The 17,109-nt window shown below is 37.2% G+C and overlaps 2 protein-coding genes across 2 annotated transcripts; one reads left to right on the top strand and one right to left on the bottom strand.

Moving 5' to 3' along the window:
* Nucleotides 1-1,112: 1,112 nt before the first annotated feature.
* clec11a (C-type lectin domain containing 11A) lies at nucleotides 1,113-9,792 on the top strand. The gene is given in 6 exon segments (XM_032586194.1): nucleotides 1,113-1,794; nucleotides 1,797-1,901; nucleotides 3,305-3,419; nucleotides 4,174-4,281; nucleotides 4,364-4,447; nucleotides 7,270-9,792. Coding segments are annotated over 6 exon segments (891 nt in total). The 5' UTR covers nucleotides 1,113-1,728; the 3' UTR covers nucleotides 7,683-9,792.
* Nucleotides 9,793-10,393: 601 nt separating this feature from the next.
* Nucleotides 10,394-17,109, bottom strand: LOC116734666 (uncharacterized). The gene is made up of 9 exons (XM_075074340.1): nucleotides 16,610-17,109; nucleotides 16,151-16,229; nucleotides 16,001-16,054; nucleotides 15,786-15,831; nucleotides 14,680-14,807; nucleotides 14,483-14,591; nucleotides 14,226-14,348; nucleotides 13,826-13,963; nucleotides 10,394-11,200 (listed from the first exon to the last, which is right to left on the bottom strand). Exons 1-9 carry the CDS (start codon nucleotides 16,713-16,715, stop codon nucleotides 11,045-11,047), a joined length of 939 nt encoding a protein of 312 aa, XP_074930441.1. The 5' UTR covers nucleotides 16,716-17,109; the 3' UTR covers nucleotides 10,394-11,044.

Here is a 17,109-nt window from a genome sequence, read left to right as displayed (position 1 = left end):
TATTTTAGGCTCAGTTTCTTCTGTCCTGAACTGACCCTTTTACATAATTCTTAATTACATGAACCATCAAGCATCCAATAATACTGAATTTAACACCGCACAACAAAAATAGACCAATTGAAAGCAGATGCTTATCCCTAAACTGAAACATATAACGTAGCATATATAATTATTTAAGGGTTAATATTTAAAACACTTCCATGTTAGCTTTGCTAGACTTTTTAAGTGGACACATTTAATTTTCTGAAGGCAGAGTTGGGGTCTGGAAATGTTTCTGGTATTTCTCCTGTTACTGGAACAGCTGTGCTGAAACAGACGTCCTGCAGACTCAAACACATCTGACCCTGAAAGTCCCAGCCGCCGCTGGCGCGACGCCCGGGCGCTGCCTCGCTCGCTTCTCTGGAAACTCTGCTGGATTCTTGAGGCGTTTTAACTGGCACGCTTTCCGCTACAACCTCAAACACATACGCACACACAAACAGACACACGGCCTCTTACATAACTACTTTTGTCATTATTTCTTGAACTGATTTACAGCCCATATTTCTGCTCCCACTAATTGATTCAATTATAATGAAATAGCTTTTCACACTGATCTGATATATAGTCTAATTAACAAAAGCGTTTCTGCCAGTAGACCTGTTTGCTTAGATGGATCAGATCCAGTGCAGTGAGGATGTGAGCCAGAAATAACACAGCTAGCAAACATGTAATCTCATTTCAAGCTTTAAATTTCCATTCAAATTAAATCATTTATTCACGGACCGCACAGTTCTTTCCACTGATTATGTCAGATGATTTACATCATCAGCTCTGAAGTTTATCATTCGCACTGCTGCTGTCCGGGAAGTTTTACCTTTTCATGCCAAGAAACTTTCTGTTTATAGGTAAATCTCTGGGTGACATGGAGATTTCTGACAGTCAGCTGAGTAAGCATGAGGGGACAGTGGAGAGGAATCACTCTGTTTTAACAATAAAAAGGTTAAAGGTTGAAAAGACAGAAAGGAGACAAAAAAAGTAAGATACTTTTAGGTTCTTTGTAGTTTACATGTTAGATCACATACAATTTGAATATATTAGGAAAAAACAACCACGCAAAAAATAAAGTAAAATAAAAAAAGTGAATTGAGCATTAAGACCTGCAGTGTGATCGTAGCCAAATATAATTATAATTGGAACTGGACTGCTGTGAAAAAGTCGAGTGTGGGTCAGATAGGGTAAAAAAAAATAATCTGATTTTAAGTTGCATTTACCTGGTGTGTAAATGTAACAGGAACTGATTTGTCAATCGAGTAAAAACACCAATAAAGTAAAATAAGAGCTTGTTTTGCAGTCGTTGCCATAGGCACCAATGATGCAAGCAAACTAGAAATCATTGTTAACACAATATCAATTATTATAGCTCACACTTGGGTGTTGCTTGTGTATTTTCCCAACAGTGGAGAGGTTATATTAGGGGTAGAAGTGGTTTCCACAGGACAGAGATCCATGGGAATCCACACTGCTCTCACAAAGCGTGGAAATGGGAGGGGAAAGCAAAAACAAAGACACTTCCTGTTGTTTGGTGGAAATCAGACCTGAGCTGGAGAAGACGGAGAGGAAGGACAGCAGCCAGGCAGCAGGAATGTTTTGATTTTTGATACCTGGGTGTGTGTGTGCATGTGGGTGTGTGTGTGTGCGCCCTCCCATTCACATGTCTAATGGGAAAGAGATTCCAGCTGCTGTTCCATGAGGGAAAGAGGAGGGAGAGTTTGCAGAGCGGCTCAGAGAGGTTTAGCTGCTGAAGGAAGAGAAGAGTTACTGAAAGGAGTAAAATGGGACCAGCTGCCACATCGTACACATTCCTGTGTTTATGTTTTCTGGCTCTTCCAACAGAGATGATCGACGCTGCACCAACAGAGGTCAGAACGTTTTCATGTACTTTTATTTTTTTAAACTATAGCCTTCATTCTGCTCTGTTTTGATTTAAAAACTGCAATCCACACTCCCTGTACATTACAAAAACTGAAAATGATTTGCGCCTCATAAGCTGTAGGAGATGGAGTCATGAGTCTCGGTGATTCCCAAATAATTACAGATGACATGTCTAGGGAAGCAGACATTGGCAGTGGTGAGTGTTTGAGACTCTTGCTCAATCAGCCAATAATTCACTGGGAAATATTAAGGGGAAAAGTCATGAGTCTTCTTTCTTTTCACTTTAAAGTTTACTTTTAAGCAGCCAAAGCTTCTTTTAATCTTCCAGCTGGTTTTAGCCAGTACTTCTCCAGAGTTTTTCTTTATACTTTTGATTGGGTAGATTGAATTTACCATTTAGTAACTCTACAAATCACACTGATTTATTATATAACTAAAATTACTTGATTTATTTTTTCCCTTTACACCCTTTTTTCATGGATTTTGACCGAAATATTTGTAATCATCACTTTAATTAAGGTCAAATAAATAACCGTGACGTCATGTTGGAATTACTCATTAATTGGAGTCACTAAGCCATATTTTCTCCTCTGAATACTTTAGGTAAAACTACTTTACACTGATTGTTCTGAGTAAAACTGGTAAGTTTCTCCTTTTTGTATCCAAGTTAGTTGGATGCGAAACAATGCTAGGAGTTCATATTATCAAGAAAATCATGGGACATGTAATGATTTTGGTGAATGTTGCAATGACTGATATGAATTGTGATTAATAACCAAATGACTAGTGTTCATGTCTTTCTGATTCAGATTTGCAGAAAAAAAAAATCAGTATTTCCATCTTAACGAGGTTTCATTTAAAAAGATACTTATGATTTCTTCCCACTTATTCACTTTCTAAAACTTTTTTATGCTGCATTAAATTTGTTTCACAGAAATATATTACAGACATAATATTAGAAACTATAAATTTATAACATATTGTGCTGATTGGACCAGAACCTGTCCTAATTTTTGCTGCACAGTAGCCTATAATGGTCAGGTGCAGTAACCATACTGAAAATGAATGAAACAGCAACATTTTTAAGGAACTCAAACACTTTAGAGGATTTTACAAAGAAAGAAATTAGGAGTGGTACTGTATAAGCTTTTAAATTCAACTACACATCTAATTAGATGTCAAGCACTAAAATATTAAATAAAATGGGTCCATTCAGTTCCTAAATTGTTGGAAAATCTAGAATATTTTGAATATTTCTCTTTTGTGTTCTTTAAAAAATAGGTTAAGTCTACATGAACAAACCTGGATTTGTTTCCAAATCAGAAAATAAGACAAAGATTTAGTACCAAACAGTCTGTTGTGGTAACATGGAGATCTGTCTGTTTGTCAGGAATCTGTGGTGGAGGTGAAGAGGACCAGAGGCGACGTTCCTGATATCTTTCCAGAACCAGAACCAGAGCCGACCAGCCAAGCGTCAGACTTCGAAAACTCGTACAACTACGTCTGTAAGTAACGTCCTCCACCCTTAAAATACTTCTTTCATTATAAAATCTGCTGAGAATGGTGCGTGTAGTATAAAAAGTTATCACTCCTGGGACTGTTTTGTTGTATTACAAAAACAAATTTGGTGAATTTTATTTGTTTTTTTTGTGACAGACCAACTCAAATAATCTGAATAAAAATATGAAGAGCAGTCTGAAATAAAATCCAGTGCAACCAGTATCAGACGTCTGCAGTGTTACCACTGTGAAACAGTGATGGCAGCATCATGATGCGGCAATCTACGGCAGCAACAGGGAATCTGGTCAAAGCTGAAGGTGGAATTGATTTAGGTAAATAGACCTGAACAAACATCCAAAACTACAATGAAAAAGTTTAGATCGAAGAAGAATCCTGTCTTGAAATGGTCCAGTCAAAGTCCGGAACTGAATCCAATTGACAGTCTATGTCTGATGTGATTAAGCTTCAGCTATTTAAACAAAAATCCCTTCAGATGCAGGAAGCTGCTGGAAATGTACCACCAGATGCTTCGACTGTGGCTTCCACACTTTTCAGATTTCAGTATCATTTTTTTTACTCCATTTTACAATCGTGCACCATTCTGTGTTGGTCTATCAAAAACGAATCACATAGTGGAATCTGTGGGTTGGTTTAGTCAGGTTAACCAACCATCCAGCAGCAACAGTCTTATTTTCTCAGAAGAATCAAAATTTCCACATTCGTTTGGGTCATTTTTCCAGTTCTTTTCTGTTTTCTCAGTATCTAGGCTAGCCGGCATAGACCAGGCCATCCACAAGCTGAACGTTGGTCATTACACTCTGGATGTTAAAGTCAGCCAGCTAATCGACCGACTCTCCAAGCTGGATGGTGAGGTTCAAAATAGTGGTAGAAGTTATTCCAGAAACACTCCAGAATGTTTTATTTATCCGTCTTTTCCTCCTTTAAACAGCTAAAGTTGGAGATTTGGAGGACAACATCCAGGAGGTCTACCGACACAGCAAGGACAATCGCAAGGAGATTGGGAGACTGGAAGGTATTACAGACTTTTTCAAGCCTCAGAACAGACCTTGAGTTTGATTGCAATATTCTGCAGTATTCAAATTTAAGACTTTTTAATGCCACTTTAAATGAAATTTAAGACAGAAAAAAACTATAAAAATAGGAGACCATTATGGGATCCAGCTGTATTACAATCAAGCAAAGAAAAACTTAAATTTCTGGAGTTTGTTTCATAGCTCTTGGCTTTGTGCTTTAAGTTTATAGTATCCATATCGGTCGGCAACAGAAGTGAGACGTAGATGCAAAAAAGCTAGCTGGCTAGCTACCAATGGTATATTTGCGGCTAGTTAGCGGTAGCCTCAACTCCTCATGTCACAAAATGCAAAGACGTGTGCGCTCATTTAAACTTTTGCTTGACACAAAAGTCCTGCAAGAAAAAATACAAATGTTTTTAAGGGCAACTTCCATATTATAGTCATTTAAGATTTTAAGATAAATGTGGGAAAAAATTGTTAAAGCAGCATTCCTAACCATTTTTGAGGGTTTGCAAATATGAATTTAAATTTATCAGTATTTATATGGAGAAACAATAGCTTTAATCATACCAATCATGTTATATTTTAATATTTAGTCATGTTTTTATCTATAACTGGAAAGGTTTTACCCACATTCTGTTCAGTTTCTAGGTTCTAGCTCTGGATCAGTTTGTCTTTTTTTGCTGTCATGGAAAATAAAACTCATGAGGTAACATGCAAATAACTGTGATGTTTGCATCAGAAAGGTAGAACTCTGCCAACACCAGAAACTCTAAAAAGAAATTGTCGCATTAGGAAAATATCAAAAGAAAGCCTGCGGTTATGTTATGCTTTGTACCTTGGAAAATTATAGCTTTGCTGTGTTTGGTTGCTATGCAAATAACAGGAGCTGCTACAGGCATGAAAAGAAACACAGCTCTGGAGGGAAGATTGCCAAAAATAAAATAAATTGAACCCAACTCTGCAGCATGTTCTGGCACGTTTCCCCTCAGGGGCTTTTATAATTCAGTCTGCTGTAGATAGATGAGCGCATGGAGAATGCTGAAGTGTCAAACAACACGGTTATCAGAGGATCACTGAGATGTTTGTGATAACCGAAACAAAAGAAACACAGCGAGGGGGTGCAATTTGTTTGTTTTCTTTTGTAGGAATGCACACAATAAGCAAGTAGGTGTATTTAAATCAAAAATGTGGAAGAAATGGTACCAAACATTAGTCTAAAACCCTTATTTGATTTGCACCATCCACATGGTGGTGGAGGTACTTGAATATGGATATCTACGATTTTGGTCCTGGGTCTGCCTGAAAATAGACAGAAGTCAACATCCTCATCGAGTTAAAACCCAACGAAAACCTTCCAACGTTTCCAGATGATCAATTATTTCCCTTATTTTTAAAAGCAGGGTGTCAGGGTGGACTTTGTTTTTGTTTCCATAAACGGTGCTTGCATTTTGGCTTAGCTTTTGTTGGATGGATGATGACACAACTGTATGTTATGCCACCGAATTCACCCAAGGTTTCTATTTACCTAGTGAGTCATCCCATATTATTTAATGTTTTGCATCCAAGGAACCAAATTTCTTTGCATGAAGACCATTTCTACAGAAACGCTGACGTTGTTTGTTTGGGAAGTCTTTTGTCTCTGAGGTGAATCATTAAAAGTTCAAAAGTCCCTGAATTCTCAAGACAAATGGCTTATTTACAAAAATCACAAAATCTTGCCAAGTAACTTTGGTCTAGTTTCCATTTCAAATATACTGGTACGCTTTAAGTAAGAAAAAATTACATAAAAGTAACTTTTCAGCCACAAATAGGGGCTTGTTTTCTTTTTTAAATTATTCCTTAAATTTGATGAAAAAGTACTTGCTCCACTAGCAGATAATTTACTTATAACAAGACATTTTTTCCATGTTATAAGTGAAATAATCTGGGAGTTTTTCATCAATATTAAGAAATTACTGACTTAAGAGAAGCTCCTATATCTTGTTGAAAAATTACTTGTAAATTAGTTTTGTCTTATTTCAAGTGATCCAAGATATTTGCACTGGAAACTAGACCAAAAATACTTGGTGAGATTTTGTTTCTGAAGAACAATCTTCAAGATAAGCAAATAATTCAGTAAAAGAATAAATACACTGATTTAGGGGTGAACGATTTGGACTTTTATCACGACATTTGTTGGTACTGTTATAACGATAAAAATTATAATAAAAGATTTATTACTTGTTTTTATATGTAAGGCTATGACTGCATGGTGCAGCATTCAAAGCGCCACAAACACAAATACTATTCTTGAAAACATTTGAAACAGGCTTCTTCACTAAAAACAGAGTGATTTATATTAGTGGTCCCCAACCTCCGGGCCGCGGACCGGTACCGGTCTGAGGACCAATTGGTATAATTCATTCATAAATGAATTATGAAGTCTCTGTAAACAAAACTGTCCTTCAGAAATAAGGCTAGTTGAGACCAAAACACCAGACTGAAGACTTTTATCATCCAGTTTTTTGTAAAAATAAATAAATAAAAAATGAGAGAGAGGGAAACAAGGAAAAATGATAAACAGCCGATGTATAACCAAGATACTTTGGTCTTTTTGAATTTTGCACCTAAAAATTACCCAAAATATGAAAAAATTAAAACTACTACTATAACTAATAAAAACTAATCCAAAACTAAATATTTAACTAATAAACACTAGCAAATAAATTCTAAAAACTAATTGAATTCGACAAAAAGTTACAGTGAAATAAAACTAAACTATAATGAAAAACCCAAATCTGTTATAACGCTGGTTCTCAGTTTATTTTCTGCATCCTAGGCTGCCACAAAGGACAAAGATTGGGCTACAAATGTTACCTGGTGTACAACAACTTAGCCGACTACGCGGGAGCATCCAGGAAGTGCCTGGAACGTGGCGGACGCTTGGCGATGCCGCGCGACCGCAAGGAGCAGGAGGCCCTGGCGGCGTACGTCAAGGGCTTCTTCAGCCCGGGGAACTGGCCCGTCTGGCTGGGCGTCAACGACCTGCGCTCCGAGGGGCTGTACCTCTTCGACGACGGAACACGGGTCTCGTACTTCCAGTGGCGTAAGCACTTCCTGTCCAGTCAGCCGGACGGAGGAAAACGAGAAAACTGTGTGGCCATGTCGTCGGACGACGGGGACTGGTGGGACCACTACTGCGACCGGATCATGAACTATGTCTGCGAGTTTGACGACAGGGTGGCACTTTGAAATGAACTCTTAAAAAACTGTTTGTTTTTTCCCAATAATGCCAGTAATTGAAACCTGAATGTGTAGCTCTTTAGAAATAAAAAAAAGAAAACATTTTATTTAATCATTATCACATAAGTTATTGTAGCATACAACACAGTCTAGTACCAACGCAGAGTTCTGGAGAGACGTTTATGTACATTCATCTTAGGCATGAATTTCATAGTAATTTTGGATTTATGGTAATCCATTTGACTGATTTTCTTGCAACAAGCAAAGGGAGATTCTTAAAGCAAGAATCAGACACATTCTTTTGGTAGACATCAGCAAGCTTCTGACATAATACTTGTGGGTCTTTACCAGCTACACATGGCCAAATTGGTACAATTAATTTCAATTAGTTGGTTTCCTGGAAGAAATCCAGTTTCTGACATGGTTGAGAATTTCACATTAACCTGCTTTATCCAAGTCAAGTTAATTTGTTTAGCACATTTCATAAAAGTATAGCACATTACAATTTATCAAATATCATCTACATCAAATATGTTGATCAATATTCCAATTACTAGCAATCAAAGGAAACTAAACTAGGTGAGTTTTTAGCCATGATATAAACAAACTCAGTGTTTCGGCAGTTTTGTAGTTTTCTGGAAGTTTGTTCCAGATTGCAGGAGGCTAAAAACAGAATAGTGTTTCAGCAACAGATTTTTAATGATCTTTAATGTATTTTGGTGTGAAGCCATTCCCTGATTTGTAAAAAAACAGAAGTATTTTAAACTCTATTCCCGATTCAAAAATATGTTCTGATGCTATAATTTGATGTCAAGTTGACAAAAGACATTTGTTTAAGCCAAAGCTTGGAGGTGTTGAGTTTTTTCTGTTTTGATTGTTTGTGGTCCACAGTAGGGTAAAAATCTGGAGAAATTGGGGTTTCAAACAGATTCGGTCAGATGCTGTAAACTTGGAAATAAGGTGTTCCGACAGGGATAGCTTCCCACAGAAATATTAAAACAAATATTTTACCCATCAACATGAGTCCACAACTCCAGTCCTCAACTGCCCCTGTCCTGAAACTAATGGAGGCATTCCTGCTCCAACACACCGGAACCAAAAGACTGAAACTCACTGACATGTCAGTACATTTTGCATTAACTCTTAATCATTTGATTCAGGTGTTTTGGAGCAGAGACGCAGCTAAAAGTGCAGAACCCTGACTTACACAAAGCATCAAGCTCAACCCAAGTGAAAAATTGTGAAGTATGTGTGAAAGGCCAGGGTTGTGCAACAAAACCATCTAACTGAAATAAACTGTACAAACCGAGCAAAGAAGAGTGGTCATAGTGCAACGTATTGGAACCAAATACACAAAGTGTACAATTATTTCAGCATTAAATAAGCAAGTAAGCATCTAAATACTTAATGGTATCGACTGAAATGTACTGTATGTGTCGACGATGGAGTGAAACACTTTGCTCTGTGTGTTTGTGCTTTAATCATTGTTGTTCATGCAGCTGCATAAATATGACTGTAAGCCAGTTAAAACTGCTGATTACATTCAGGGAACTCTAAATATTGGATCAGGATTTCCAAACAAGGGTAAAAACTGAAAGATGGAGGAACTTTCTTGGGAATCAGCACATACCAAACCCTTTAACGATCTCCATCAGTGTGTGCTTGGGCCTTAGGAGGAGTTAAGAAGTAGCAGAAATGTTTTTAATAAGGGCTGGTGCTGAGTCCTGCTAAACTGCTGATTAACCCACATTCTTTTGTCCGGAGGAGATTAAGCTTGACTTCTGCACAGTCTGCAAATATGACTTTCTCAAAAACATGACTTATTTTGTCTGCAAAACAAGAAAGTAAAATGACAGCTTGGGCTTTTATTTTCCTTGGTACAAGCTTAGAAACAGTAGATCAGATTTCAGTGGAAGTATTCATCATAAATACCAACAGTACATTTATTTTTGGAGATAAGTTGGGTATTGGAGACATGCTGAATGAAAATGTATCTACACTACTTAAATATTTTTGCTGTTCCTTCCATAAGAAACATAATTAGTTTAATTAAGCAGTAAGTCGTAGCTTTGTGATGCTTGATTATTCAACAATAAAGTCAATCACCTTTACAAACCTACTCCTAATATCTGCTGCTGTTATTATGCCTCTAAGATTATGAATGTGTATGAATGTATAATTAAGTACTGAGCATACAGTTGAAAGATGTTTACATACACTGCATCTAAAGGCAAAACATCATGTAAAAAATCATTTTTATTAACTAAATGCCAGAATAATGACATGAATCTTTTCTTCTCCTGTTTGCATTTATCAGACTTACATTCTAAACTTATAGTTTGGGTCAAATGTTTTCCTTCGATAAGCTCCTAGTAATAGCTTTGTGGAGTTCTGGCCCATTTTTCCTGACAGAACTGGTGCAACACAGTTCGGTTTGCACCCTTAATTTTCTCTAACAGTGTTTGTGTTTAGCGCTCTGAAAACGTTTAGCGCACTTTGTTTCCCCTAAATGTATTTTTCTGGATAAATTGCAAAGTACTAATTTTCTTGGCAGCTTTGTAAGTTGAATAAACTCAAGTTCTGGTTATCTGCTTGATTCCTGAAGTATATAAACATTGATATTTGTGCTCTTATTTTGAAGTGGGAGACGCAGCAGTTCTGTTTCCTCTTCTCACGTTCTCCAAACCTAAAGCGTTGCAGCTAATTATGTTTATTCTGTACCCAGATTGCATTGTTTTTTTTCAGTAAACATTTTTAAATTACTGATGTCTTGCATAAGCCTGGATGTTTCCCTCCTGTGCAATCTCACTTACAGCAGTCTGGACTTTCCCCCATTCACTTGGATTCCCTCCAGTAGATTTTAAATCTGGCCAATCAGCAAACAGAAGGAGAAATTGTTAACGATGATGTCGATTTTCTGCGTTGTTCTAACATTGTAGTCTGCTTGTAGTTTTAGCAATGGGAGCGGGCATTTGGTCCGCATTAGCCATGCTTCCAAATATTGAAGCTATTATCTTTCTTTTTATTGTTGTTTCTGGTGTTTTGGCTTCTTCCTCCAGAGCGGCCTTTCAGTTTATGTTAAGACTGGGTTCACAGAGTGTTTTACTTTGGTTCCGAGGTTGATGTGCAGAACAGAATGATGCTTTTTATATGGTGTAAGCAAATATCTGGTTTCAACTGTATATTTTTTGTTAAATAACAAATAAATATGACTTTTCGTTTTAAATCACAACATTGACATGACAAAAGAAGATCAGTTTCATCTTTTCTGCACAGTTCTCCATCAGTCGCATCTCTTCGTAACGAGTGTAAGACGAGACGTCATCCATGTGCGTCAAAGAGCCGGTCTTCTTCTGTGGTATCAATGTTTTTTACGGCTTTTGTTCATTATTATCTTCATAGCTGCTGGTGGAGTCATCCTCAGCGACTTGCAGGACGTCTTTCAAACTCGGTCTGTCCAGAGGGTTTTTAGACGGATGAGAGAGAAGCACCTTTCCCGTTTCGTCCAGTAAAAAATCCCCGCCCAGCTAAAAATATAAGTAAAATAAATAAAACAGAGATGGAAAGTTGGAAAAGACTTGATCTGGACCGCTGCTCAGTTAGTTTCACTGAAATTATTATTTTTAAATAGTACAGAGTAGTTAAACCCCCTTTTTAATACAGAAGATAATGACTATGGCAAGATAAGAAACTATTTAGCATAATTTAAAGTTAGATGTCCACTAATAAGCCAATAATAGCAAGGAAATATGCTTACGATTCTCAGTTTCAAACATGTTTTTTTGCAGCCATAGAGCAATATAACAGAAACTGTATGGTTTAAAGTGACATCATTTTTTTTTTTAAATTAATATAAAAATAATATAAAGATATTTAAGCTCCCCATAAAGTGTAAGCAAAGCTGAAATGAAATGAGAGATAATAGGAACATTTTATTTCTTGATGAAAGTGCTGTGTGAATGCTGTTAGTTAGAGGCCATTGCTGAAACTCAAGGTTAACTTAATGGATTAAAAGCGTATGTCTAGCTGATTAATAAAAACAGAGAAACGTGAGAGGAAGTAGTGGACAAACTAAACCTAGAAGCTTAAAAACAAGAACAACGAGCTGAAAAGTGCGATAGATTCATAAATCAATTTAAAACAAAAAAAGAAGAAAAGTTAAGTTTAATTTTAGAAATCAAAGAGTTGATTCCCTGATTGACGGAAGAATTGATTTAGTGGAAAATATTTTTTTTTCCCACATTCCCAGTAAACCAAGACGTTAGAAATTTGAATTTGGAAGTTGAATAAACTGCCTCAGGATCCAATAGGCCTGCTTCACATTTAAAATCCAGTTAAAACTGTTGCTATAGGGGCGTGCTGTGGTGGCGCAGCGGGTTAGCACGCCCCACGTTTGGAGGCCTTAGTCCTCGACGCGGACGTCGCGGGTTCGACTCACCCTCCTTCCTGTCTGCCTACTGTAGAAAAAATACGAGCCACTAGCGCCGCAAAAACTCTTCGGAGAAAAAAATGGAACAAAAAAAAAAACTGTTGCTATAAACTATTAGTTACCACATTGATAGTTTCTATCTTGTTAAAGCAGCAGCAGCACAAATAGAGCTTCATATATTACAACCTTCTTGTTCACTGGGGAAAAATACATTGTGTTCCCCTTGTGTTACCAATAGCTGGCACCACAACAGAAAAGCAAATGCCACTGGTTTCTTGGAGTTACAACTGGAGCGTGATTTAGCTTGGCTGTGATGTAAATCCCACAACCGATTGAAAGGAAAATCGAACCCAGCACAAATTTAAAAAAAACACTTTATTGCTGTAAAATCACAGCACAACCCAAGTGATTTTCCAATGTCGCTACGTCAGAGGACTGAATGCTGCAAGCCAGTGGAGGTAGAGCACGAAGTCAGGCATTTTTTAGAAAAGAAAGAGTTTAGTTAAGTTAGAAAGCAAAGCTGGAGTTAGTGAATTTAATCACAATGGTAGTTTAAAGGAGACCTATTACATAAAATTCATGTTTTGCATATTTTTATAATTCTATTTGGGTCTCAACTGCTTCTAAAAGTAGCTCAAGCACTAAAAGAACATCCAGCTGTTAATAAGTTAATGTTTTTTGGTGTCTCAATAACCTCACGATTGTTAAAAAGAAAGCATTATGTGTTTTCCAAGCACACAGTGTCGTTTTATTGCACAATCAAGTGATTATGTCCCCTTCAGTTGTTATAAAAATGCTATATGTATCAAATATGACTTATAGGAAATTTGACTTTCTAATTTAACGCCTTGAAATTGAGCCTGTCTCTCTTTAAGAAACTTCTGCCCTTTCTGAAACTCCGCATTCAGGAAGTCATCACATCTCTCCTCTATTAACACTTTAACAACATAGCTACTATAGCAAGCTCAGCAGATGCACAGTTCCACCAGGGGTTTTTGCTGTTTGTGGCTGGCTAGTCTGAAGGACCCTAGTGGAGAACCACAGGGGGAGGGTTGCTCTGTGAGGCAGAAGTTTAGAAGCTTGGAAACTGCAGCTCTGAGGAGGAATCATGTCTCGAAGGAGGGCTAAGTCCATCAAGATGATTTGTACAGCTGGATGGTTGCCATGGAGATTAAAGGATTTCTCACTTGCTACATTTTTGTTGGTTGTGCAGGAGGTTCCACTTGTGCTTTTCAAAGATGTAAGGTTATGTAATTGTACATCTGTTTGCAGCTATTTTCACGTGTGAGTATAAACGCTAAGTTGGGGGGCATGGCCAGCAGCAGCTTATTTGAATTTAAGGTCACAAGAGGCTAAAATGTAATGAACATGTTTTGTGTAGACCATAGACCTTTTCTGACCTGTTCAAGGAAGCATAATAGCTCACCTTTAAAGATTTCATCAATAGAGTCCCATTGTAAAATGAAATGTACCGTTAGAAAAAGATGGTAGTTTGTTGAAAATTTGAGTCAATTAGTTCTGTTAATTGCTAAAAGCTTGAATGGTGTTTCTAGCTGAAAGCAGTTCATGTTCACAAAGCATTTTCATGGAATACCAGGGTTTAATCCAGTCACTTTTGTGGAATAAAACTTTTCAGAAAAAAAAGTAAACATCTTAAAAATATTTAACCAAAGGCACCAAAAACCCGTGTCCTGCATGAGCTCCATAAAATGATGCTTTATACCTGATAAATGTCTTCCAGCAGGCGATGTGGGAAATCAGGGAAGTCTCTGTCTGCAGCGCTGAACTCCGACAACTGCATCAGGCAGCTGAACTTCAACACCTTGGAGAAGGAGGAGCCAAGCCCAAAACTCCGGTAGACCTGGACCAGGAAGGGTTTATGAAGTCAGCATGACTGTCTCCATGGCAACTGGTGACTGAATGGCCTGGACACTGGGCTCATTGAGCTTTAATGACGCCATTAAACAGCTGCTAAAACCTTTAGTCAACTCCCAAACCGACTGTTTTTTTCTGAATCAAAGCCATTTCTATAGTTGATGACAAACGTTTTCAGTTAATTTATCACTTTAGATTGTTTTAACTCCTGTTACTTTTACAATTAAGTGCTTTAGTTTAATGCTGACCCTTTTTTGTGAATCCAGCAGCATTTCGAAGGTACATCCTGTCTGTTCCAGCCACAGCTGAGCTCCCTCCAAACTGCCGAAGGAAACCACCATGACCCGCACTGACTGGGCCTCCAGGAGGGTCTGCAGAGCAAAACAAAATCATGAAACTGCTTCACAATTCTCTTTGGATTCACTTGAAGATGATTTTTCTAACTTTTTCCAACTTTTTGTCCATTTGGGGGGATTTTGAAACAAACCACAGAAGGTGAACTGACCTGATTGGTCTCCAGCTCAGCCACATGGTCCCGTCATGGCAGCCATCCAAAATTTCCAATGAGAACCAGCAGCAGCTTCTGACCCAAGAACTGACCCAGAGTCACACTCCTTTAAAGAAAATAACCAAAAATATTACTTTATACACTCAGGTAAACCAATGGGAGTGACTTGGAATGACTAATGTATAAAAACTTGCTCTTTTGATCGTGCATCAGTGAATACAGAGTTGGGACTTAAGCTGTCTGCTGGCTTTGTTCCTGATAGCTGCTCATCAGTCGTCTGCAAATCTTTGTCCACGCTCTGCAGGAAGGAGTCCCATTCATTCTGCAAAATTAACCAGAAAAGTAAAAAGTTAAGTAAATTATGCTTGTTTTGTTTAAATTGGGCTTTCATATTTGTGCAAAACGATGACAAGTGCCAGAATTTATATGTTGCTTGAAGAGAAAACAGAAACTTAAAAGCAAAAATGTCAAATCTAGAAGCAAGATAAGCTGAATAGTAACTAGTTACATTTACCCGAGTAACTTTATTATGAAGTATCGCTACTTTTGCTTGAGTAAACCTTCTGGATTTTCTACTCAAAGAATGAATAACCTTGTTTTAACCAAAATTTCACCAGACACAGACACACCTGCAGTTTTTGCTCAAGTTTCATAAGTTTTTTATTGAAAGAAATTTATTTAGAACTTTAGCCACATTTTGTTATTTGGTATTTCTAGTTTTTATATGAACTGTTTTCGTTTTAATCCTTAAAATAACAAGAATTTCCAAAGAAGCTAAAATTTTTGTCCATCGGATTATGGAACTTTTAAATATTAAATGATTGTCTGGAAGATTGCTCGAGTAATTTCTTGAATGGCTACTTTTTACTTTTACTTGAGTAAAAGCATATTGAAGTTTAGTACCATTTTGGATACTCTACCCATATTTGAAAACCAATATATTCAGTTTCAAAACAAAAACCAAATAATAAAAATAATTTTACAGATTTACTACAAAAAAACTACCATATATATATATACAGTATATATATATATATACTGGACCAATGGCTACAACAGATCCCAGGAACAACATCAGACATCTCAGTCCAGAAATGTGCAGTCCTTGGCACAGCCAAGATACTGCGCAGAACCCTCAAGCTCCCAGGCCTCTGGTAGAGGACCCGAGCTCAGAGGATAAGAACCACCCGCGGTGGGTGAGAAGGGAATTTTTATACTGTATATATACAGTATGTAATATATATATATATATATATATATATATATATATAAAGGAAAAATTTGTAAAATATATACAGACCTCCAGTTTCAGAAATTCTTCTACTTGCTCTCTGACTGCTGGATGGCTGGGAAAAATAAATTATTTAATGTAAGTGCTTATATTTTCATGTCAAAATATCAATTCTAAAACTAAATCGGCCACTTTCAGCTTATTTTAAAAGTATGAACAGATAAATATGATTCATTATAGGATTTGTTGTGTTGAACACTTTAATCACATTTCGTCAGACTTACTGGTATAATTTCTGCCAAACAGCCTCTGCTTCACCTTTTGTCTTCACTCCAATTCTGCTCAAAAACAGACTTTCTTCAAAATCCATTTCAAAAATGTAAAAACACTTTAAGATACAAAAAACCCCCTAAATGACGTGTTTGTTTTTTTACCTTCTGTAGAAATTTTCCCCGGCTGTGATCAAACCAAATAAAGTAGTGATCTTATGAGGAACAAAAGTCTGCAGAGATGCTGAAGAAATAGAAAAACAAAGACGCTTTGTAAAGGTCAGGCGGATTTGTGCAATGCCTTTATGTTGGAAACAGGCATGACAGGGATTAGATTAGACAAGCCAGTCCGGTATTTTAATCCAAGGATTTGATGTCAGGAATTCTTGAGGAATTCCTCAAGAATTGAGTCAGAAAATAAAGTTAAAATATCCATATTTATTCAATATAAAAGTGAGTTTACACCAACTTTGTTAAAGTGGTAAAATATATAAATTAATATATTCAAGCGTCACTAGGTTAAACTAAATAAAATGAAAATAAATGCAACATAATTAGTGCTAATTAGTTATTTACACGACATTATAACATTGAATATAAAGCTATTTTTAAAGTTTTTCCTACCTGCTGCTTCCTGCTGGGCATTCTGGAGTAATATTTGACCCAAACTGACCAACAGACTCAAGGCACCGGTTAAAGTCTCCTCTGAAACGGTCACATCCTCCGCCATGATCACCGCAACTCAGACTAACCGCCGGTGCTCTGACGTCACTCGCACTTAACGGTCAGTTGCGTGCGCAATTAGGGATCACGTGACAGGAAAATCTGGAACTTTCGGTGGTTAGCAAAGTAGCAAAGACGTTGATATATATGACCAAATTACCACTACTGTCTATTGATGGGTAAAAAGTTGGTTTGCTAACCGCATATAAAAGCTAATTTATTAACCTATTAAACCGTAACAAGGTTTAATTGTTAATGCTCATCTCTCAAAACATCTCCAAGACTTTGTGGGGCCTGAGCAAAATTTGATTCAGGGCACCGACACCATTAGCCAAACTTGAAACCTACCTTTCTTAACTTTGCTAGGCTGCAACAGACTGGTGACCTGTCCAGGGTGTACA

Source organism: Xiphophorus hellerii, chromosome 15, assembly GCF_003331165.1.
Source record: "Xiphophorus hellerii strain 12219 chromosome 15, Xiphophorus_hellerii-4.1, whole genome shotgun sequence".
Classification (NCBI taxonomy): domain Eukaryota; kingdom Metazoa; phylum Chordata; class Actinopteri; order Cyprinodontiformes; family Poeciliidae; genus Xiphophorus; species Xiphophorus hellerii.
The sequence above is the reverse complement of the archived record's forward strand: the minus strand, read 5'-3'. Positions and strand labels throughout refer to the sequence as shown.